We start from the raw sequence: 23,895 nt of genomic DNA on the forward strand, positions 1-23,895 counted from the left end.
GTTTTAATCAACCTTGTTACACCTGTGGTGTTTCCGGTCAAAAGTGACCGCCATAGGAAATGAATGGGTATCCAGACTATATCCATCAGACAGAAAACATCCCCATACACACCACCCCAACTCACTCACTCACTTACACGCACATTTCAGACTGAACAGTGTATATATATATATAGCATGATGTTTGCCTTGCACTCCTTTTACTCTGAGCACAATGAGTAGGCCACTGACCAAGCAGTTCTCTGTCGAAGAGGTTCTGGTCCAGCTTTTTGGACGTGATGAAGAGGGCACTGAAATTGAACCAGAGATAGAGGAGGATGTCTCGGAGGTGGAAGACAACCTAGATTTTGATCCAGACTTTGAGGAGACCTGAAGAGAGGCACCTGAAGAACAGGCACCTGAGGAGACATTCCAGTCCAAGAGTGTACACTTGCTCTGGTCTTTGTCCCCCCCCAGGACAGAGGAAGTAAGCAAGAGCGGAAAACATCATGAAGATGACGCCAGGGCCAACACGGTATTGCGACATCTCATGTGGATGACATCAAGTCCAGCTTCCAACTCTTTTTACCAGAGTCCACTGAGGGAATTATACTCGAGATGACAAACCTGGAGGGGAAGCGTGTGTTTGGGGACACCTGGAGAGAAATCGACCTGGTAGACCTCCAAGCCTACATAGGTCTGTTGATTTTAGCTGGACTTTATCGCTCATTCAAGGTGTACATTCCAAGCAAACCAGGGAAATATGGAATAAAGATCTGGGCAGCATGTGACGACAGGAGCAGCTATGCCTGGAATATGCAGGTATACATGGGGAACTCTTTCTTTAGCATATATGCATGTATGGAGACCGAAAGATGTTCACTGTGGATGAAAAAGAAATCAAAGTCTGCTGACAAAATATAAAACCGGGAATTCATTAAGGACAAAATTTCCTTGAAAAAAGTCACCTTGTAAACTCCATATTAAACTACTTGCAGTTACCAAAAGCAAATATTTCTACCACTTACCTCTTTTGCTGAAGTCAGTGTAATCATAAATCCTCAGCCCATCCTGTGTCAAAATACCTCTTTGCAATAGTGAGTCACGGTAATGTCCCGTCTGCTCTGTCATCATGACAGGAGGAAGAACAGCGAAAACTTGTGTATTGCTCCTTTAAACAATGGATGAAATTATGAGCTTTAGAAATTATATGAGGTATAAATGAGCCAGGCTAAATAGCTGTTTCCCCTTTTCAGTCTTTGTACGTATGAAGCCAACTGGCTGCTGATGTTATATTTACCACACAGATATAAAGCTGGACAGTTCACAGACTTTAGGTGAAGAGGTCACTAAAAATTGCCCATAGGCCTGAGTGTGAGTCTGAATGGTTGTAAGTCTCTCTCTGTCAGTCCTGTGATAGACCGGTGAGCTGTCCAGGCTGCGACCCATCCTTGCCCAAGGATTGCAGCCCATCAGCTGCAATTGGCCCGAGCAACCCTGATGGATAAGTAGTGTAGATAATGGAGAAATGGCAAGCTGATATCAGTTTTCTTGTCAACCTTTTGAAGCAGAATAAAAAGTAAATAAATACAAAAAAAGTACATTTGGTTTATTCCGTCAATATTCCTGCATCTTGGCCATTTTGTAAAGACGACTAAAAAAAAGTCCACTTTTTTTTTCAGCTTTGTCTCAGCAACATTTAACAAAACATTTGCTTGTGTCAGGCATCTCTTTTCACAAAAAAACATCAGGTTCACCAGGGAGGCTATGAAAGATAACAATTTGAACTTCATGGATTGTGTGGTGTCCCTTGTTAAGGATGGTAACCTCAGTATGGAGGTTTACCAGGAGCCCGCACACGCAGACCAGTACCTCCACTCGAGCACAAACTGATCGTAATCCAAATTCTACAACAACGGGTCTAGAAGGTCCAGAGGGGGAAATGGAAGGAGTTAGCACACGTCAAGACAGTGCTTTTGTCAAATTGTCCAAAAGGCGCTACGAAGAAACATCTGAGGCAGAAAGAGGGAAAACGGGAGAACATTCTCATCCCATATGTCACAGTACTATATGAAAAATTCAGAAGGATTTTCCAAAAACACAAAATTTGAGTTACATTCAAACTGGGCCAGACCTTAAGACAAAGGCTAGTCCACCCTAAGGACAAAACACCCAGACATAAACTCAGTAATGTTGTGTATGCAGTTAAATGCACACAGGAGCGCTTTGACCTCTATATAGGGCAAACCAAACAGCCCCCCCACCGTTGCATGGGACAGCACAGGGGAGCCACCTCATCTGGACAGGACTCAGCTGTACATCTGCATCTACATCTTAAGGAGAAAGGTCACTTGTTTGAGGACTCCAACGTCCACGTTTTGGATAGGGAGGAGAAATGGTTTGAAAGAGGAGTAAAACGGGCCACCTTCGTCCATTTAGAGAAACATTCTCTAAACAGAGGTGGTGGACCAGGACACCATTTGTCTGCTGTCTTGGGAACCCTCCCCAGGCCGTTTTACCCTCATACACACCTGGAGCCATGTGACCCCCAGGTGTCACATGAAAACAGGGAGTGGTGGTGGTGGTAGGGGGGGGGGGGAGCGTGCAAACACTCTAGGGATGGCACTCTGGGGTGAGCCATACCTGGGCTCATGTGACCTTGATGATTTAACGACTCACGTGATGTCACCCCCAAAGCCAGATGTCTTCACCTACATCCTCATTTTTGGGGATTGCCCCCACCCACTCTGGGTTAAGTACCTGGGTCTCCCCACTGACCCTCAGAACTGAAGAAGCCTTTTGGATAAGAGGCCACACGTCTTCAATGAAGATACAGAAGTCGCTGTAAAGGCTGCCCTGCATGACTGAGACCCTTCACGGACACGTCGAGTTAATTATCCTGCAGTTTTATCACCATTGTCTCATTACATTTATGAAGCCACAGGGTGGCAGCACCTCTCTCCGTCTCCCTCCCCCTCTCTGTCTCTCTCTCTCTCTCTCTCTCTCTCTCTCTCCTCTCAAAGGCACCAGGCGGATCGGAGCCTGAAGTGTCACTCATCTGCGGCTCACTCAGCTGGGATCGGTCATTTCTTTACTCTGTCTCTTTCCTTCTGCCGGAATATTTGAGCTACTGCAGCGCACCGAGGCTGAGGAGTCTGGATCACAGGGACAGAGGCCAGGAGCCCAGCTCAGGTGAGCAGCTGATGCTGACTTTATTTATTTCTTATTCTTATTATTGTTTAAGTTTTTCTAAAAACGGAGGAACAAAGGTAACGTGAAGGAGACAATAGTTTTATGTATAACAAAACGTAATAATAATCTGAATGGAAAAAAAAAAAGAAATCAAAGAAGTCAAGGCTTTTCTAAGAGTTTGCCATTTTATTGATTGTCGCAGGTGTAGCCCTCATTAAATGTAATTTTCAGTGTGGCCACCAACTGAGCCAATTTCATCACCTACTTTCATCAACTACTTTTAAGCCATTTTTTAAGCCACAATTCATCTGATGATCGTTGTAAGGAAATATTAAACTTTATTAACAGCTTTATTCAATGACCTTAGTTTGATACAAGTGACAAGTAAACTATAATTTTAATATCTAGAGATGCACGATTATCTGTTATTTATTTGAAATCACAAGCAATTGAAATCTGCTGGTGGGGAAACTAATATATACATAGATATATAATGAAGAAGGCTGTATTCTAGAAATGTTATACAGATTCAGAGAAACCTTGCTCCAGAATAAGTACTTCAACTTTAGTTGAACCTTCTGTAGCTCAGCAAGGTCTTATCACTTGTTTTATGGCATGACTTCTATCTTTGGAGCCAGAGGTGTGCCCATCTGAGAGTGTGGATGGATAAACATACAGTAGATGTGTGTAACAGGCGAAAAAAATTGCAGTTATTAGGGGAATCCTGGAATGTCTTCCAGGTTATTTCTAGGTCTTTGGGCCTTCTTCAGGGTCAAGCTAAAATATGTTTTTACATGCTCAGACTTTTTCCTTTTTCCCTGCACCTTGGAAATTAGTGAAGCTGTGGCAGAACTCAATACACTACTTCTACAACTTTTCCTAAATCTTTTTCATCCTGCAGAGATTTCCGTTGAAGGATTAGTTTGCAGCTTGTCTCACATCAATATCTCCTAAATCTTTTACTGGCTGTCTGGGCACATGAAAAGGTCTTCTGTTGTTCAATTACCAACCAACATAGTGAAGCAATTGCTGACATTTCATTGCAGACATGCTGCTATGTCTAAAAGTGAACCCTGCAAGCACACACACACACACACGCACACACACACACACACACACACTCACACAGTCATTGGTGTACGGACATCAATATAGGCTGCACTTCAGCAGGGTGAGCCACTGCTGCCTGTCTCTGGATGCTTTTCAAATATTAAAATTTTTTGTTAATATATAACGAAATAACTGAAAAGCAGCAAGGATGAAGAAGTTGAAAGGTTTCGAAAAGTTGTAAAAAGAACACTGGTAACAATTTTAATAATTCATTTAACCACGCAGTCGATGAAACCTCAAACATTTGTAGGGGAAAAACAAAATTTCAGTTTACACGCATTTGAAGTGTTACCTCCTCTGACTTGGTATGTCTAACGGTCCACAATGCAAAGATACCTAGTTTGATGATTTCAAACAGAAATTCTAATAATTTTCATACCAGAAAATGTCATCTGGACAACACCACCTAAATGGCAGAAGCATTTTCCTGATTATTAAAACTTTGTTTCTCCTGTGCTGATGTGATAGTTAACTAATCCTTCCAGCTCTAACATTTGCATTCAAATAGGGTGGTAGTTCCAAGAAGCAAGCTTATAGCAACATTTATCTCCAACTCTGATGATGTGTGTTCAAGCTTTTGGCAGGTCTTAAACTTCATTGAGATTAACTTGTTCTTAGCCTGCTCAATGAGCAGTAAACCTCCTATAAATTATTTTATGATAGTGCAGGTGCATAAACAAATCTATCCTTGAACTAACAATATTGGACTTTAGCAATAGGAAAAGCAGGTAAATGATAGTGACACTCAGTGCAGTGTAAGATTCGAATAAAGATTTTATAGTTCCACACCATGATAGCCAGGGATCTCATTTACATCTTGTGTTGTGCGAAGATTGAAATATTGTCTGGTTGTTGCTAGTGGAGTTCACAAACTTGCAATTAGTGTTGACTAGTAGCTAAATTGGAAGCTTTAGTTTCCCTAACCATAGCAAGTATTTAGAATATTCAGAGGTTTAGGTTTTGGCAATATCGCTTATGAAGAATTTGTTCTGTACTGACCTGACTGCATCTCATCCTTCCTGCTGATCTGTCAGCAGCGAATTATGTTGCCAATTTTTCATTTTTACAGTGCCTCACTAAATTCAGCTCTGAGGACTGCGGAGGCCTCAGAAGTACACATTATCAGGAATGCAATTTGGGACCACTCTTGCTTTGTGACACGGTGGAGCATGATGCTCGAAGCATTTGTGTGTGTGTGTTTTCAGGTATTCCGTTTTCAGGTCATTTTGTGCAGTATGCGGTTCTCATGGTGACGAGTTATGATAAAATGTATGTTTGGCTTGGGTAATGAAATGGTCAGGGGATTGTTGGTCTTTCACTGATCTCACTATGTGTATAAAAATAATTATACAGCCTACTCCTGTTCTGGTCATTTACCAGCAAAAAGTTTTACAGGTATTAAGAAGGAGTAACTTACATTAAATCAGACTGGTGCATGTCTAACCTGTCACATGGGATATAATATTTTCAAACAAAGCAATTCATTTGGTCATTGTCTAAATCCCCTCTGATAAGAAATCAACTTCATTTCTCTCACTTGACATAGTTTTTATTCTCAGGAAATCTTGTCCAATCCAGCATTAACCTGCCAACATCTTTTGGCAATTCCTCATGTAAAAAAACATATTACACAGTCCACAATGTGCAATCCTTTAAACACACAGCACTGGTCCAATCTAGTTTTGAAAATAAGAGCCAACAGATCCTCATTATTCATCTTCTTTTAAGTTGTTTCCCAGGAATGAATAGTTCCAATTTTGTGACCTCTGGCAACATCTGGGAAGAAGACAAAATAAATAAAAGGCAATTTGTGAAAACAAGCAATCATGGTGGCTTGCCATTATTAGACATTTTATTGCAGGAAAGAGTTAATCTGGATAAGAATTCAATCTAAATTTGATTATGTAACAAAATAAGCAGTTCTGTCTCATCCAAAAATTGAAACCCTGGGCATTATTCCAACACCAGCCAGCAGCCATAAGGGGAGCAATAAATGAATCAGGCATCAGGCAGGTGAAACAAATTGGTCTTAAGGAGACCTTAAGTGTACAGCTGATCGCTTCAAAAAAAAAAAAAAAAAAAAAAGATCAGGAGCAATCAGCTGTGGTCTCTTCCTTCACCAGAAATGATTCTCTCTGTCCTTATTAGCCAATCCCTGTAGACGTTTAGAAGAAAACCACTGCCTTCAGGCTAATTTTAGGCCATCTGTATCAATGCCAACTCATTAATCTGATTCCCATGGCCATTCAGGAATCATTTATCACCAGTGTCTTTGTTGAGTCTTGTTTTTGAGTCTTTGTTTTGGTTGCACTTCTACTGCTGACTTGTTTGTTTATTTGTGCTGGTCAGTTGGAGCCTTTTCCAATGTGAAAAACAAACAGTTGCGTTGACCCTAACCTGATTATGACTATATGACAGGCCACTACTCTTAAATCATGTTGAGGGACAATACGAAACATAAATGTCACAACATTTTTAAGTCAAGCAAAAATTCACCACTTCCTATAAGTCATAGCTTCATAGAATATGTTTGGAGTTTGGACTGTTATTTGATTTATTTATTTATTTATTTTTGCAGACTTAAAGGATAGTTGCTTATATTGTTAAGTTTATTACAATAGAACACTCAGGAAGAGAGCCTTTTCTAACATGATACCAATGTGAGTGGGATAAAATAGTCTTTTCAGCTTTTGTGGCAAACTGAAATAAAGCTTACATTCACTGTCTTAAGACAACAGAGGAATTTCTCTGACTGACACTACAGGGAGTCAATGTCCAATGCGCTCATTACACCCAGAATCTGAAACCGTGCTAGTATTTAGAAAATCAAGCGGCTATTTCCATGACTGATGATTTTCAGCTGTCAGTTCCCAGATGTTTGATGCCCGTTTGACATTCTCTGATTTTTCAGCTCTACGAGCAGGATGGATTTCCCATAAACGTGGCTCAATGCTTTCTAAATTTCTAAATGCATCAAAGCCGTGAATCATGGCAAAAATATCACACATACCATTAAATAAATGCAAAGCTCAGTTTGTGCCGAGCAGCTGAAACAAAATAATTGGCTGTCGTTGCTGCAGAGGAGAGAAACTGTTGCTCAACTCAAATTTTGGGCTCATGATTGAAATTCCTGAATAATTGTTGGTGCTCTTTTTGTGAATTAAAAGCTACATATTTAAACGAGCAAATAAAGGCAGGACACAGAAGGGATTCTTATGGAACAAGGAAGACTTTTGACAGGTGCATGAGTGGAACGAGGGAGTTACTCTTTTTAGATGAGGTAAAGTAACCCAGACCAGTTTGTTGCATGTGAACTTGTTCACTGGCCAGAGCATAGTTTGCATTTAACACATTTCAGCTGAATATCATCACTGAAAAAGAGCAAACTTTATGTGTAGTATTTAAATGAGTTATGCATGTTGAGAAGTAGGTCATGCAAAGCATCAAGTTAAACATACGTCTGAGTGACAGAGGTAAATTGCCTCTTATTATCATTTAATTTGTCTTATCAATTGTGCTGCACAGAAAAATATTGATATGGACAGTGGTAATATGAGAAAGTGGAAAACTGATCAGTGCTAACTAAATCCATGGGGAGGCCCACAGTGGGTGATTGCCCTGCATAGATGCTTCAGTTCCACAGCATGCTGGTCTTTTGCATTTGTGTGTGTGGGTGTGTGTGTGTGCTGGCAAGCACTGTTGTGTGTTGTTCACATTATTTGTCTCCTTTTACTGCCTTCATCAAGTGAGCAATAGTGCGCTTATTGTGACAAACCCAGTGCACTCAATTACCTGCTCACAACCCATTACCCTCCACCCACGCAGCTTTGTTCAGACGACGCATGTCGTCCTGCCCAGGTTGCATCTTGCTCCAGTCTGTCGCCCAGTGTTTGACTCGGTGCAGCCCTGTAATCACACTGAAAAGCCAGTGCCCCTGAACTGAAGGAGAAAATGAGGAAAGCCTTTGGAATATACAGTAACTGTAGCTGACAACCTTTTTTTGCTGATGTATTTGAGATTTTGTTCAGTCCTGTTGAGGTAATAGCTGTATATTTTTTTCTATGCTAAATTTTGCCCTACATAGTTTTATCTCTTTAGCTTCTAGTTGGTACTTTGGCAACAACTCCTCTTCTTTTGCTCCAAGTTAAGAAAATAATGTAAGGCACGTGCTTGTCATACCCATACACAAACAAAAAAAGACTGTTGCTGAAAGACAATTATTTCAGTATTTCAGACTTTAGAATAATTAGCACCATTGTAAAAATGTTGGAAACTGAATCATCTGTGTTTCAGTGTGAGGGTCTTCCGAGAAATGACATTTTTCTTTCATATTCATGATGGACATAAACTTTCTCGGTTAAGTAATGATCAGAATTTTGAATGGTTTTAAATAACTCGGCAAAACTGAATCTGTTTTTCACCCACATTGGGTGTTCCAGGAATTACCGTCCTCTTTCTTTATTTTAGCTGCCAAATATGGTTTTTAAATGGGAAGGAAAAGCAGTCTCCAGATGCTGCCTGGACTGATAGTTTATAATAACCCACCAGATTAACTGTGCTGTTTGCACATCACATGCCGCAACAGTGTTACGTAGCCTCAATAAGATACAAAGCTCAAATGGAGCAGAAGTTGTCATGTACGTGGTCTCTTTTTCCCTCTCTAACATTAAGGCCTGTTCTGAGATAATGAGTTAATCCTCTGCAGACTTTGCCCAGCAGGATCTGTCATTACAGCATCTATTCTAGGCTGACGGACCGTTTGTCTTTTGAAGGCTCTGAGTTCACATCATCAGCTGAAATCTCCTTTGGCCCCCCCTTTGGCACCCATAGATAACTTATTTTCATCAGTGGTGCAGTAAGCCCATTTGTTTTTTCACTCTTGACAAACGTCAAAAACAGCCAGTTTGGAGGTCAGTGATCTCGTATTGGGTTAGCTTACTTTGTTGAGCTCTTTATCTAACACTCAGTGGCTAGGCTGTAAACCTCAGAACTTTCTTGAAGTTGCAGTTTCTGTGCTAACATTGAAATAGATAACAAATACTTCCAGGTGACAGCCTTTTAAACTGTGTAGTGTTTTTTTTTTTTTTCCTTTTTTCACCAACTTCATACCATCTTGTGGCAACGATTCCTCTTCTTGTGTTCCATATTACATTACTGCCGTAAGTCAGCCACCTCACACACTTCTATCAGGAATAAACAAAGGTTCTCAGGAGGACTTTCTCTTTTCTTCTTGGGCTACTTAGGAGTGCATTTCTGCGTGCGCTGTGCTGATTGCAATGCAGGGCCAAATCTGCATAATGCAGCAACAGCAAAAGCAAAAACTAGCAAACATCTTGTTTCCAAAAGCAGTGCAACATGGTTCTGAAGCAGAGGCCTCCCTGACTCAGACAGAAAAAGTGCCAGCATATTGTATGTGTGACGGTGAGGTGGCTGACTCTGGGGATGACAGGCTATTTCATGGTTTTTATTGGCGCAACGAATCAGTTCGTTCTTGAGCAGCCTTTACACGCTAGTTATTCCTCTGATTCCTCAGTTTTCTGCTGCTGCTGTCAGGTAACATAATACTGTATCGAACCTCACTGACTTATTATGCATTTGTCTGTCTCTGGGTCTGAAGAACTGGGTGATGTTTTGTTGTTTGTTGTTGTTTTTTTTGTTGTTGTTGTTGTTTTTTAATTATTGCCAAATGAAAGTGGCAAGGGTAGTGCTTTTTTGTTTTCAAGTTTTGCAGCCACAAATAATAGCAGCAAAATACCGTTTTTTAATGAGCGTAGTCATTTCAAATCACCAGTGTTTGGTGCGTGCATTTATAATGTAATACATACAATATAAAGTATGTAACAAATAGGACTCATCAAATGAATTACAACTATAGAGGGCCAAAGACGGTGGTCCCAAATAAATATAAATAATCATCGCTTGAGGAAACTGAGCAAAAGATAACACTGGTGAAATTCCAAAGTTTTATTTTCAAATGTTATAGAAATGATTTGGATCTTCAAAAAAGAAAAATTCGTAAAAGAAAAATTCAGTAATACAGTTTAAAAATGCCACAGTTTTCACAACTGTGCTCATCTGTTTTAAAGCTTTGCATTGAGGGAAGTGGTCAAAATGGGCTTCTGCTCATATATATTGTTATCATGCTGATGCATCTCTCATCTGATTGGTTAATTTAAAAGGATCACCAGTGACAAAATCTCTGACAGTTGCAGCAACTGTCAGATTTTGATCTGGAAGTGCTCTGAGCAGCGACGATTGCCTAAACTCTCCCCTTACTGAGAACAACTGAAAAAAAGGCACATGCACTAAATCAATTTCTAGAACAATTTAGGGTTCCAGCTCCGTGCTGAAACAAAAAAGTAGTATTGCTGGGTTGGGGTTAGCACACAGAATTCATTCCCATTTTAAAGGCTTTCCCTCCCAACAAAAGCTGTCAGGAGTTCGTTTAATCTGAACAGATCGGAGACTGAACCTACAAAACAGATCAGACACAAGTGACAAGCTATTGTGACAATGGTGCTCAAATATAGACGCTTGTGCTGAGAATGAAGAAAAACCTGGGGGCGCAGGTGAACGAGGCCATGGGGAAGCCAGGCAGGTAACACGTGGAGGAGGTGAAGACGGGAGTATGTGAGGCAGAGCTGAGGGCCCAAAAAAACAAAACAAAACAACAGGGTCTCAAAACAAGCTGTAGTCAAATTCAGTTCTACAGAGAGAGAGCAGAGGTGCGCTCTCTAACTAAAGCTGTAGCAGTCACATGTTGATAAAGGGATACAAATGTATCTTTTTAATGTAGCTTCAGTAAATTTAATACTGATTAACAGCTACTTTGCAGCAGGAGAGCATCTGTCCCAGCAGCATTTTTTTTTTTTTTTTCTTTTTAAAGACTTCTTCACTCAAACGTTTAAAATTACAAGAGGATGAACTGTAGAGTGTGATAGCTCTCAGTCTCCTTGGCAACCGTACCAGAGAGTCCTCCTCCACATACAGTACAAACAAAAGTGCATGTAAGCAGACAGCTCACACAAACACACGTTAACACGCGCCACACACTCGCACAATCTGAGGTGTGAGATTACGTGAGAAGTAGTTACTTCCCACCTGACGAGACACAAGGTGAGGGGAGATTAAGGAGCATTTAATTTTCTGTTTGTGTTGTGTTAACAGATACAAGGATCGCAACCGTGTTTCATTAAATGAATATGATTTACAACTTTTAGGCTTTTGTTACATTACAAATGATCTCAGCTGACACTTTGAGGCAAATTTTCAAGAGTCTGCACTTTGCCAGTTAGTCTTGTTTAGACTTTTGTGAACAAGAGAGAAACACAATGTTTACATAGGGCTAACTGCTGTTTGTGGGTTCAGGTGTGTGTTAGTGCATTTTTTTTGATGTCACATTTTATAGTGAGCGTCAGGTGTGTGGGTGAGGTCTCAGATGCAGAGATGCACAACCAAGTTGAGGTGAAAAAATAAATGTTAAAGAGAAAAACACTATAATCACTATGGACATGGAACAAGGCAAACGCCGCTGGCAACAACAGAAAAAGAATCCAACAAAGACCAGACAGAGAAGACTTAAATACAGTGACTAAACAAGACACAGGTGCACTTCATTAGGGCAGGGAAGGCAATCACACCAGAGGGAAACAGAACAAGACTTTCAAAATAAAACGGACGTGAACACAAACTGAAAACTCAATCCCTGACAGTGAGAACGAAACACTGGGCCTAATCAGGAGAAAATTAAGGAGACAAAAGGATGCAAATAAATACGACTTCAGAGAAGACTGTTCTGATTCTGACCATATGGCCATTTCACTGAATGTAAAATATTCCTTAGTTAAGCAGACTTTACTTGTATTCCTTTAATGTGTATTAATGTGGATTTTTAGTACCACATCTTTAAACCCCTGAACAGCACTTGTTCCAACTGTCAACAGAAGTTAAACAAGATGCCTGTTCGTTGGATTTGAAAAAATATTTTAGTCCGCAGGCTTCAGTATAAAAAGGTGATCCTAACTCATCATCACAAAACAAAAAAACTAACTCCAATACACCCAATATCTAGAAAAACATCATTCAGTCATGATCCGTCCATCATCTATACCGCTTCTTTGTAAGGGTCACTGCCAAGGGCAGAGTACATCCTAGACAGGTTTCCAGTCACAGGGCTGGCATAAAGATACATTCAGAGACAAACAACAATTCACTCTCACACTCACAGGCAGTCACCATTGAACCTAAACCTGCATGTCGACACAGGGCGAAGATGCAAGCTGCATGCAGAAAGTCCTCAGGCCTAGGAATGAAATGTCGTCAATGACAAATTCAAAAGTAAAATTAGCTAAATTATTAAAGACACTTTTTAATAATGATAACAACTGTAGGCCTCATAGCAAATAAAACAAAAGACAAAAAGCCAACCTAGTCTCTCTTTCTCCCGTGGCGCAGCAGAACATTCTGTTCACTTCAGCTTTATATCGGTCAGACGTGAAATTGACACAGTGAGCTGTGAAAACACGCCTCCCTGGAAACATATCACACAAGAAAACCTCAGCAACTTTCAGAAATATTGCTCCCCGCCTTTCCTGCTCTCTTTTGCTCATTTTCTTCCCCCTTCCTTAGAAATTCGTATTAAGCAAACATTTTCTAATTTCCAAGAGCGTGATGTGTGAGTAACCAAGTGAGCAAAGAGGATGGGGTGTAGTGTTAGCTCTGTTGACCAGCGATGATTTTTGTGTGTGTGTGTGTGTGTGTGTGAGAGAGAGGGAGTGAAATGATAATGCTGATTACAATTTCCTCTACAGACCATTTAAGATGCAAACAGTAATCAGTCAATGTTTCAGCGTGCTGTGGAAAACTGGGCGTTGCCATGAGAATGCAAAACTGAATAAAGTCTGCACAACATTAAGATGAATTGTTCTTTCAGCAACCTGACATTTAATTATATTTATAGTGTATATAATCAGTGTTTTTGTGTCCTAATTGTGATAATTTTTTTCTGAATCTGCCTTCTGAGACACAGACCAAAATGTCGAAGGGCTCAGTGCGTTCATTGTTAGGTGCTTATTAAATCTTAAATTGTGTCTGGAATGTCCACTTAGTAATCCACAGAAATTTGTCTTTTCTTCATGCAATGAAATAATGGCATTTTTTGTTTTCTTACAAATAAAACAATCGTTGAATTATCCCTGTTTAGATTTGTTATGTTATAATCTGCCTGATCTGGTCAATGGGAACTACTGTAATTCATTCAAGTACAAGACCTTCAAGTGCGTGTTCAACCACTAAAAGATGGTGGTGCAGGTCCTCCATCAATTTTTAATCTGTCCATGGTCCATAGGTGTTCAAAGAAGAACATAGTGTCTTGGCCCTTGTTAAGTGCAGATGGTATGTAGGCTACTCAGCCAATGAGGCGTTGGTGTGATCTATTATCAGGGTTGTGTTGCAGTCCTCAAGAAGCCTGAGCTTCTGTCAAGTAAAAAAAACAACAACACCCTTTCACTTTTTCACTATATACAATTTCATAAGCCAATGACTGTTATGTATTTGTCTACGGCACAATGCCAGGACAAGTCAGAACTGGAAAAGCAGTCAACTAGATCAATGTTTGTCAGCTTTTTAGACTGTGGTGACCACCAACCAATCAGGATCCGTTCCAACGACCTGCACTATGTCTGCATCTCTTCTTTGATCAAGTCAAGCCACGATTCAGTCGAGTGAGTGAATGATGCTTCCAGCATAAAAAAAGTGAGCCGTAGTATACCTGGACTAGATAATGTACAGATTGACTGCAATAAGTGGTGAATCTGTCAGCAACACTTCCTGAAGGCAGCTCACCATTTCCAGTTTGTCAGCCGATTATATTGACCCTTCACGGAGATAAGACTAGACAGCCCGTCATAAAAAGGCCGAGATGAGGCAGATGTTGTAATAGGTACTTAAAGCTGATAAGGCATCTACCGTACTGTAGTGATGAAAAGCTCTCTGCTGGTCATCCAGAGCGCTCAGAGCATGACTCCAGCCACTTCCACGTGTTGTCATATCCATTTTAACTGTTGGGCTCTCAGTCCACCATTACAAACTGCAAAACATAACATACTCCCATTAGCCATAGCTGCAATTTTTATTCTTATTCTTATTTTTTTTTTTTTTTTGTTTACATCCAATTAGCAATTGCTGGAATGCTAACTGTCTAAAATCGCAGTGGATTTAGTAAAAATTATTGTATACAGTTATTTGTATACTGCTCTTAATCAGAAGTTATCAGCTCGATTGGAAAAGAAATAGTGGAACATGGTCCATGTGAACAACGGCCCAGACCTCAGGCTGTTGTTGGTAAAATCAATACCTTTACCTTAATTATGAGGTTAAATATGGGCTGCAGGGTCAGAAAGACTGGCCTTCAACAAAGAGAACCAGGTTACTGGTATCTTCCAGCCCCAGAGGTGATGTTGATATCTGACCTTTGATCCCCTTTGACAAGGGAAGAAAAAAGGAGAATTTCTGGTGTGGTACCCACTAAAGCATTAAAGCACATTTATAATTCTAATTCTAATCATTTTTATGAGTATTATAGCATTAGAAAGACAAATTAACATGCTGATGGAATCTGACATCGCTGTGATCCAGTTACTTATTTGACACACAAAGATCACATTTTTGGCTCTGGATAGATGAACAAGAAGAAATCTGGCCATATTTATATGCACAAGCTGGCTCATGCTTTCAGGAGCATGCAGAGTTATTTTGAGTGCCAATTATATACTGTGTGTGTGTGTGTGTGTGTGTGTGTCTCCACAGGGCCAGAACATGGGGTGAAGGGGACTTTCTGCTGATCTCAATGCAGATGACCAGTGATGGCCACAGCATCACCTCAACAGTAGGTCAAAGATTCAAACTCATGACTCATTCTAAAGTTATTAACTAATTCCTTGAACTCTTAGCTCCACTTAAATTAACCCTAATGTGAAGAATCAGAAAGTTCTTGCCCTTTTTGTTTTTCAGAGCATGAATTAAACATCAGTTGTATCTTTGTTGTTGTTGTTGTTTTGTTTTGTTTTTTTGTTTTGTTTTTTTGGTGTGAGTAAATTACGAATGGTTTTAAGATGCTGTCATTGTTTTCTATTGTAGTTTGATGGATGACACAATAAACACAGGACAACAAAAACAACAGCAGGAACAAAAGCCGCAAGAATTCCTGAGCTCAGTAGAGACAGTTGCTCTCACCATCTTCCTCTCCATCATTATTATCATGACAGTGTTCGGCAACCTGCTGGTCATGGTTGCGCTCTGCAAGGACAGACAACTACGGTGAGCTGGCTGTCTTCTTACCTCTAGTGGCCATAACGATGGTCCATTTTGGTTTAACTGCCCTATAAACTCTGAATATGTGCAAAAAGCACCAGGCTGCAAGGTTGACAAAAGACACCTGTTCATGCCATGAAATCGGATGTGGACAGCTTGTCCTTGTGCTCAGGTGGAACAAGTGGAACCATCATTAGGCCGCTGCCAGGTTCAAGCGATGTTGTTTAAAAATGCAAAAACATAACATGACTAATAGTGTGGGAGTTGGCTGTGATTGGTTTTTCTCCTGGGATGAAGTCAGCGTATGGCCTGTCACATTTTCCAAAAAAATAAATATATAAATTGATTCCACAGACTAAGCTCTGCTTCAAAGTGACAAATACTGAATTTTTTTGTCAAAAGTCCACACCGATAGCATTCAAGCAAATGTACCTTTGGGGAAGAATTTGATCTAAAATGTCATGGTATACTTTTCGGGGAAAGTTGTTGACAGTAAAGTTGGTTGTTGCCAGATGAGAACAGCAGCAACAAAACCATTGTTTTGTTCCTGCAAGGCATTCAAAATAAAAGAGCAACTACAACAAAAAAAAGAGAGATCATGTTGTCTGTGTTTTGGAGACGGTGGCTGCAGCAAGCTCGGACATTGCTGAAGCAGCGCCTTTGACCACGATAGTTATCTGGTATTTAGTGCAAAGATATTTGGGATATTTGAAAAGCTCCAAACTTAAATATGTCAGTAACGAATGAAAATAAAGCCGCACGCATTCCTTTGGCCTCATGCTCATGCAGTCACACTGACAGCTGGCAGATTGAGTGGCAGCAGCTCCAAATTTGAAAGATCAAAGCTTTTTATAGTCACGGGAGACGTAATTTTACAGTAACTGTGAACTCATTTTATTGGCGACTTTATGGATAATATCTCACTTCTCACTTCAGGAAGAAGAAGACCAACTACTTCATTGTGTCACTGGCGTTTGCTGACTTGCTAGTTGCGCTGGTTGTGATGCCCTTTGCCGCAATTGAGTTGACTACTGGACAGTGGCATTATGGAGAGATCTTCTGCCTCGTCCGAACATCTCTTGACGTCCTGTTGACTACCGCATCCATCCTTCACCTCTGTTGCATTGCACTGGACAGGTTTGTGTGTGTGTCATGTGACAGGACCAATTCATGAACTTTGATAACTCACCTCTCTTTTGAAGGTGTATTGCGGACTCTGCAGCACATAACCCAATGTAATAAAATGCCTTGAAAATAAACAGGCGATGAAAGAGATGCAATATCACAAAAATACACTTCACGATATGAAGTCATTTGACTGACATATGATTCACTTTACATTTGAACGGTTTTGATGTTTGGCTTTTAAAATGTATTGAATGCTGCTTTAAAAACTATACACCATGGCGTGTCCTTGTGTGTTTGCGTGTGCATTTTTCCAGGTATTACGCAATCTGCTGCCAGCCTCTGGTCTACAGAAACAAGATGACCCCACTGAGAGTAGCAGTGATGCTCAGCGGCTGTTGGCTCATCCCCACATTCATCTCCTTCTTACCCATTATGCAGAGCTGGAACGCCATCGGCATTGAAGACATTGTGAGTCCACGGTGGCAAAGATGAGAAACCATCAGGGTCACAGTGGACCTCATAGTTTCTCGATATTCATCCAAATGTTCAGTATGTTTTAAGAAAGTGGAGAGTTCATATAGCTTCCTCAAATGCCTTAGAGAGATGTTCTTTCTGGAAGGACAAATACAGCAGAAATATTTCCAACTTAATATTGTCTGTTTCTAATAAAATTCCTGATCCCTTGAACAATGACACAGTAATGCAGTAATCACAAAACAATTCAAGTCTCTGTGGAGGCTCTTCTGCTGTAAGCAAAGACCGCATTTCAACAACCATTTTCTACTAGCGTGGATGTTTTGGTACAAGATTATTTCAGAGCTGCCTTGGAATGAGCTGCAGGACTTCCAGAGGCAGACAGGGATAGATGAATTTATTCAGCCGCACTTAATGAAATATGATGCCCCTTTTCTCAGTCCTTCAGTCAGACAGCATCCAAACAACAAAGTTTGCTTTTTGTTTTTTTTGTTTTTTTATTTTGTTTTCTTAAAGATGACGGAGCTTACAATTGCAAAGGTTTAGGCCTTTGTCATCTTTGTCTTTTCGAGTCATTCTCTCAAAAGCTCTCAATTTCCAATGCTGACTGAATAGTTTCAAACTTCTTCTCACTCTATCACAAAGCAGTAAAAACAGATTAAATAATTAGAAAATACTCAGTTCAGTATAATGGTACAGTATATCTGCTTGGGTTGAAGTAACCTCTGCTAGTTTTCCTGGGTTATTCACTATAGTCAAGTATAATTGTATAGTATAGCCTATTATTTACCTGCCTTCATGCAGGATCAAATCATGGATCAAGCTCTCTCTCTCTCTCTGTGTAACTTGCTCTCTCGCTCAATGAGCAGCCATTTATACATCCGAAAGTGATCAATAAGTAGGCTGAACGTGAACAGCTGGCTCTTCTGCGGACTATGAAATATAATCCTGCTGGTGATCACAGTGATCTTAAACTGTGGAGTTTGTGCCCTCTTTGTCTCGAAACCAGAAATCCGTGTAAAATGTGAAAGATGCTTTGAAATGGGAAATTATTACTGCACCATGACACAAAATGGCCAGTTTACAACAGTGCATATCTCAGAGGGTAGTTCATCAGTGCCCGAGTCCAGCTACTGCACAAGGGGATGAAAAAAAACAAACAAACAAAAACTCTTCATCTCAAGAAGCTTCTCCACCTGTATGATATGCAGATTATTCAGACATGATCATATTTTTAATTGACAACAGATATAGCCAGGTGACAGTATTATTGTCACTCCTTTCTGTAGGTTAGAAGGCAGCCTATCTGAAACAAGCAAAAATTATCCTCAACAGCACTTCTAAAGCTTTACATTTTTTTTTGTTCTCTTCATGCTACAGTAAACTAGTCTTCCTTATTTGAGCTCCACACTCTGTTGTACACAAGTTGCGCTGAGAATCTTAATGTCTTAATCTCATTTACGACGACATTTCAATAATGTACAGTGTGCTCTATTCTGAGTGTGTCTCTTCTCCCTTCCAGATTGAGGAAAGACGAGCTTTGACCGGAGGCTCCAATGACACGAGCTGCGTGTTTCTGGTCAACCAACCTTATGCCCTAATCTGTTCTGCGGTGGCTTTCTATGTGCCGTTGGCTCTGATGGTCCTAGCCTACCAGAGAATCTATGTCACTGCCATGATCCACGTGCGACAGATTGAGACACTGCAGCGCGCTGGCTCTGCTCCTGTTACCGGGACGGTTCCGGTCATCACAGTGAGGTCCTCCACTTCCTCAGATCCCTCAGAGACCTACCATCTTAGGACAACAATGGGTTCCTCTGTGTCAGAGCAGGCTCCTATAGCGAACAGCCGCATGCGGGTTGAAACCAAGGCGGCAAAAACATTGGCAGTTATAATGGGTTGTTTTTGCCTTTGCTGGGCACCATTCTTCATCACCAATGTGGTGGATCCATTCATTCACTACTCAGTGCCCTGGCAGCTTTGGACAGCCTGGCTATGGCTTGGGTACATTAACTCAGGGTTGAATCCCTTCTTGTATGCCTTCCTGAACCGGGCATTTCGGAGGGCGTTCCTCGTGATCCTCTGCTGTGGGGATGAGCGGTACGCACGGCACGGGAGCTGCACCTATAGACAAACCCACAGAGCGTGCTCTGCAGCGTCAGTCAACGCAACGTCTATGGCACTGAGGTAAACACACTGTAATGTCATGGCCACATACACTAGTTTCTTTGATTCTTTCATTCAATGCAACAACATTTTTCCTGTTGTGGTTTGTGTTGCACTCAGGTAAAGTTATTCTTTTTGACTTTGCATCATTAGCCAGTAAGAACAATTCCAATTGTTGTTGAATTGGACGCTTGGCAACGGACTGTATCCAGAGTGTGAGGTGGCACACAGTAAATGCATGTGTGCGAGTGAGAGTGGTGGGGAGTAAATAGATCTATGAGAGATATGTGTGTGCTTTGTCTAAATGTTCTTTTTTGTTAAAATGATGGAAGATGAATGTATACCACCTGCCAGGCAGGGTCAGCTGGGTCATGTCTGCTGTGATGATGACGCACTTCACTGTAATGTGGTGAAGAGGACAATATCACTCCTAAAATAACTAAAAAACAAAGATCTGATTGTTTTATTATTGGAATCAAAGCTCTGCATTTACAAATCAATCCAATGTGGCATACTGGATGCATTACTGATGAACCGCGTAGATCATGTTGTATCATGATCAGTGCTTTATTCAAGAAGTAATCGATGTTTTATTAACTCCAGCCAGCCTCACATCCTCTAGAATGGTAAATTAGTGGTATGTCAATACCAGGAGCAAGAGTAAATATCATGGTTTAGTGCAGCCATCATCCTATTAGGTTTTATGTATGCGTTATACCCTAATATGTAAATGGATATGAACGTACTGTGCTGAGGCTCCACTTGAAGTAATTCATTTATTTATTTAGTTTTTATTTTGTCAGTCAGTGAGGTGCGCTGCAAGTGAAACAATTTGCCTTTTTAAAAAAAGAAGGACCTCCCAGACTGTGAAACGAAAACAAATGAATTCACTCATTCAAGTTATTTCATTTCAGTGTTTAGTGAGCTCGTATTAATGTGATTGTAAGCTGTGTCGTATTTGAAGGTCAGTGTCACCCAAATGCAGACAGACTGAAAGGGGTGTGGTGGAAAAATGTCATTTTTAGAATAATAATAATTATAATTATAATAAAAAGACTTTGACATACATGCAATATGATTTTTTTTTTTTTTTGCTCCAGTAATAAGGAACAGTTTCAGGAGAATAAAATGTGAAAAAAAAGGAGCCAATTATTGATTTCAGGAAGAGGTGTTCTAACCCAGAAGCCGGCATTATACAGTCAGTGGACAAAATATGGAAATTAGAGACATTTAAGTACCTAGGAGCAATGTTTTACTCATGACTCAAATTTGATGAAAACATAGAGAAGGACCCACTTGATGCAGACGTTAGATCTTCTCAGTCTCTCAGATCATTTTATATATTTTTTGTTGTTCTTTCATTGAGTCTCTTCTTTTATCTGCTGGTTTTATGGACTGTCTGCGAGGGTGAAGAACAGTCTCAGCAACATTGTCAAAGTCTGCTCCAAGATTACTGGCATATGGCTGACAGGCCTGAGCGTTCTCTGCGAAAAAAAAAAAAAGAAAAAAGAAAAAGAAGATGGTCCAGAAAAGCCTGAAAGATCATTAGTCATCCTGAGCTTGTTCTGACTAAAGAATTTAGTTTAATGCCCATGGGACTGTGCCCCTCCCCAAGGAAAACAAGTTATTCAAATTCTGTTGTTGCTTCTGCCATCAGGCTTTTAATTGTTGCTGAAGGCCAAACATCGTGAGAACTACTATGACTTATTTATTTATTTATTATTCATCCCAGGCCCTACTGGTCCCTGCATATGGACCTGTGTTCAGCGCTGCTCTGGTTCTCATATGCTACCTGTTGCAATGCTGGGCCGTCCAAATGAATGTTTTTAATGTTTTGATGATTGAAGCTATGTTGTTTTTTTTTTTGTTTGTTTGTTTGTTTTAATGACTGGTTGACTGAAAATGAAATTGCCTTACGGGGATAAATAATAAAACAGTTTGAGTTTGAGTTTTGAGCTACTTAAGTAGTTTAGACTTGAGCTTCTTAAATCTCTTAAGTTTACTCGATTATATTTTACAGATTCATCATGTTGATAAAATTGAAATGCGTTAAATCGGTGCTTGCAATTTTCCTAGAAATGCTAACCTTTGGCCAGTCTGTTGGTTCACCGCTATCACTATAAACTCCCATCTGATTTGATGAATACATTTTGCTTATCACCTGAAGAAAAAAAAGTTTAACCTCAACTTTCTCCTGCATTTAGTGCAAATAGCAAACCGTTTGGTTAATTTATGCTGTATTTATTGAATCGTAAAGCCATCAGTAAAATACTGACACCTGCTATTACAAAACTCTTGTGAGCTTGAAAGTAAAGTCATCTGACGTCATGTGGAGCAGTGAGTTGTTTTTACGGAGGGATTCGTACAACACTCCAGATTGATTACATATTTTCAAATTCGCCTTTTTTTTTTTTTACAAATTGGCACATTTAATAAAATTATGTAAAATATCATGCAATGCTCCAGTTATATGTATATTTCTTTCATTTTTACAATAGCAGAGTGGCTGTTGACGTTAATGGTGGTAATTTAGTCGCCGTCTGTGTTTGTGCACTCCTTTGAGTGGGGAAGATGATGGAGGAGGTGACCTCCTTGTGTCTGCACTGTTTATCTTTAACACAAATACTTCAACACCAGAGAGAAACAAAGGGACTTACACAAACGCGCAGATACACACACAGCTGACAAAATACACTGGAAGATTGTATAGGATTAGGCATGAAGGAGGGAGATATCATGTGCACTAATTGTATTGTGTTGTATGTGTGACTCTCTACAGGCAAATACATGCACACACTATTTATACACTTATAAACACGCTTCTGCTCATGTGCAATGTGTGATTTTTTCTATAGCTGTTAGTTTTCCTAATCTCCTGCTCTGTCACTGCTCTGCGGTGCCATGTTACTGACTGTATGAGTACGTAGTTTGCTGAAAAAGCCGTTGACCTGATGTGCGCACTCCAGTTAGTTATCATGTGTGAATGCTTTTGCATTTTCTGGGCTTTGTGTGTGTGTGTATATAGGAAACAGAAAGGTAAACAGTGTTAACCCCAATCTCTCCTAAAACCTGTCAGACAGAAAACTGGAGGAATCCCGTCAAATTATTTTGTCAGTGAGCTCGAAGCATTTAGACACTGTCTGTGGGCGGATAGTGTATGTGGATGTGTGGGTGTTTCTATGTAGTCCGTTATTTTTCACGTCCCAGACAAGCATCTTTTGTCTTTTCTTTACTGTTGGTTTGTGCAAATAATCATCTTAGCACAGTTGGGGCTGATAGATTCTTCATCACTGTAATATTTTTTGCCTCCAGCGAAGGTTCATATACTTGACAGTGCAATGTACAGTATTGTCCCTTTGCCTAGTTCCTTAGACTGTGATTTGTTGTCTTCTTTGCTGCGGCTTGAATAGTGCTCTATCTAGATGGTTCAGCAGTCTCTGGTGTTTTCTGAAACCTGGCTCCATGAAATTTGTTTCTTATTCATTTTGAACCACTATTTGGAGGACGATGTGGCTCCTAATTATGAATTAATTTATCATTAATGATGTTAACAATTATCTTTAGTACTATAAATATGTATTGTCTCTCGTTCTGCACTTGAAGGGCCTTTGACTCGACATCTGACCTCTTTTGATTTATTAATAGAAACAAAGACAACAACAAACGCATTTCACAGGTTCCTCAAAAGAAGAAGAAGAAAAAAATAATAATCCTGGAGTCATTTTCTTCAGTGGTCCTAACAAACAACAAAGACACAAACACACAGCTCCAGCAGTGGACAGTAGACACTTGTATGTGATTAGAGTAATAACAGACCTTGTGTTGTGCCCACTGGAAGAAAAAGTATCAAGACATCTAGGGTCTAAAACAGGTTGAAGCTGTTGAGTAAATACACTCGTACTGTCCCTTGTGTCCTTGTGCGCCCGTCAGGAGATGCTGTACGACGTTGTTTCACAGCACTTAAGTCCTTGTTTAGTGTTACTTTGGTCGAGCATTGCCAAATTTTCTTTTGGCCACATTTATATGAATCTGACAAACCAATGCGGTGGTGATCAAGGGTTTGTTTTTTCATGTGGCTAATTTGACTGTGGGAGAAATGTTAGAGATGCGTAAAATCACATTAAGCATGTGATGCGTGAGCCAATTGTACCTTTAATGACATAATGAAGAACATGTGATTAGTCAGAAATTTCCTAAGCAAAACAAACTACATAAGGGAGAGATTAAACATTATTTTACGATGTTGATGTTCCACTTCCATTTTTCTTCTCTTCTTGACACTGATTCTAAGGCAGAATGATAATGGATATACATATGGCCTGCATATAAGATTTATGGCTGTGTGTATTGATGTATGCCTGCTCATAATGTCGCATAAATGTTTTGAACTGACTCGCAATAAAAGAATAAAGTGGTCTGAGCTGTTGTACATAGCTTATATACAGTATAGCATGTAGACAGGAGAGTGGAATCAATTCACATCTAGCTCTGTCGGAAAAATGAGTTTTTCTCAAGCAGCTTTTTAAAAAATCTTTT

General features: G+C 40.1%; 1 protein-coding gene across 1 annotated transcript in view; it reads left to right on the plus strand.

Annotated features, from left to right (window-relative positions):
• The first annotated feature begins 3,044 nt into the window (after positions 1 to 3,044).
• Positions 3,045 to 23,895, plus strand: part of LOC115052024 (5-hydroxytryptamine receptor 4) — a 35,384-nt gene continuing 14,533 nt past the window's right edge. Inside the window, exons 1-6 of the mRNA XM_029515900.1 lie at positions 3,045 to 3,171; positions 15,088 to 15,166; positions 15,418 to 15,597; positions 16,528 to 16,728; positions 17,034 to 17,187; positions 18,716 to 19,380. Coding sequence (XP_029371760.1) covers positions 15,144 to 15,166; positions 15,418 to 15,597; positions 16,528 to 16,728; positions 17,034 to 17,187; positions 18,716 to 19,380 — 1,223 coding nt within the window. The 5' untranslated portion in view covers positions 3,045 to 3,171; positions 15,088 to 15,143. The remainder of the gene's footprint in view (positions 3,172 to 15,087; positions 15,167 to 15,417; positions 15,598 to 16,527; positions 16,729 to 17,033; positions 17,188 to 18,715; positions 19,381 to 23,895) is intronic.

Source organism: Echeneis naucrates, chromosome 12 (assembly GCF_900963305.1).
Source record: "Echeneis naucrates chromosome 12, fEcheNa1.1, whole genome shotgun sequence".
Lineage (NCBI taxonomy): Eukaryota > Metazoa > Chordata > Actinopteri > Carangiformes > Echeneidae > Echeneis > Echeneis naucrates.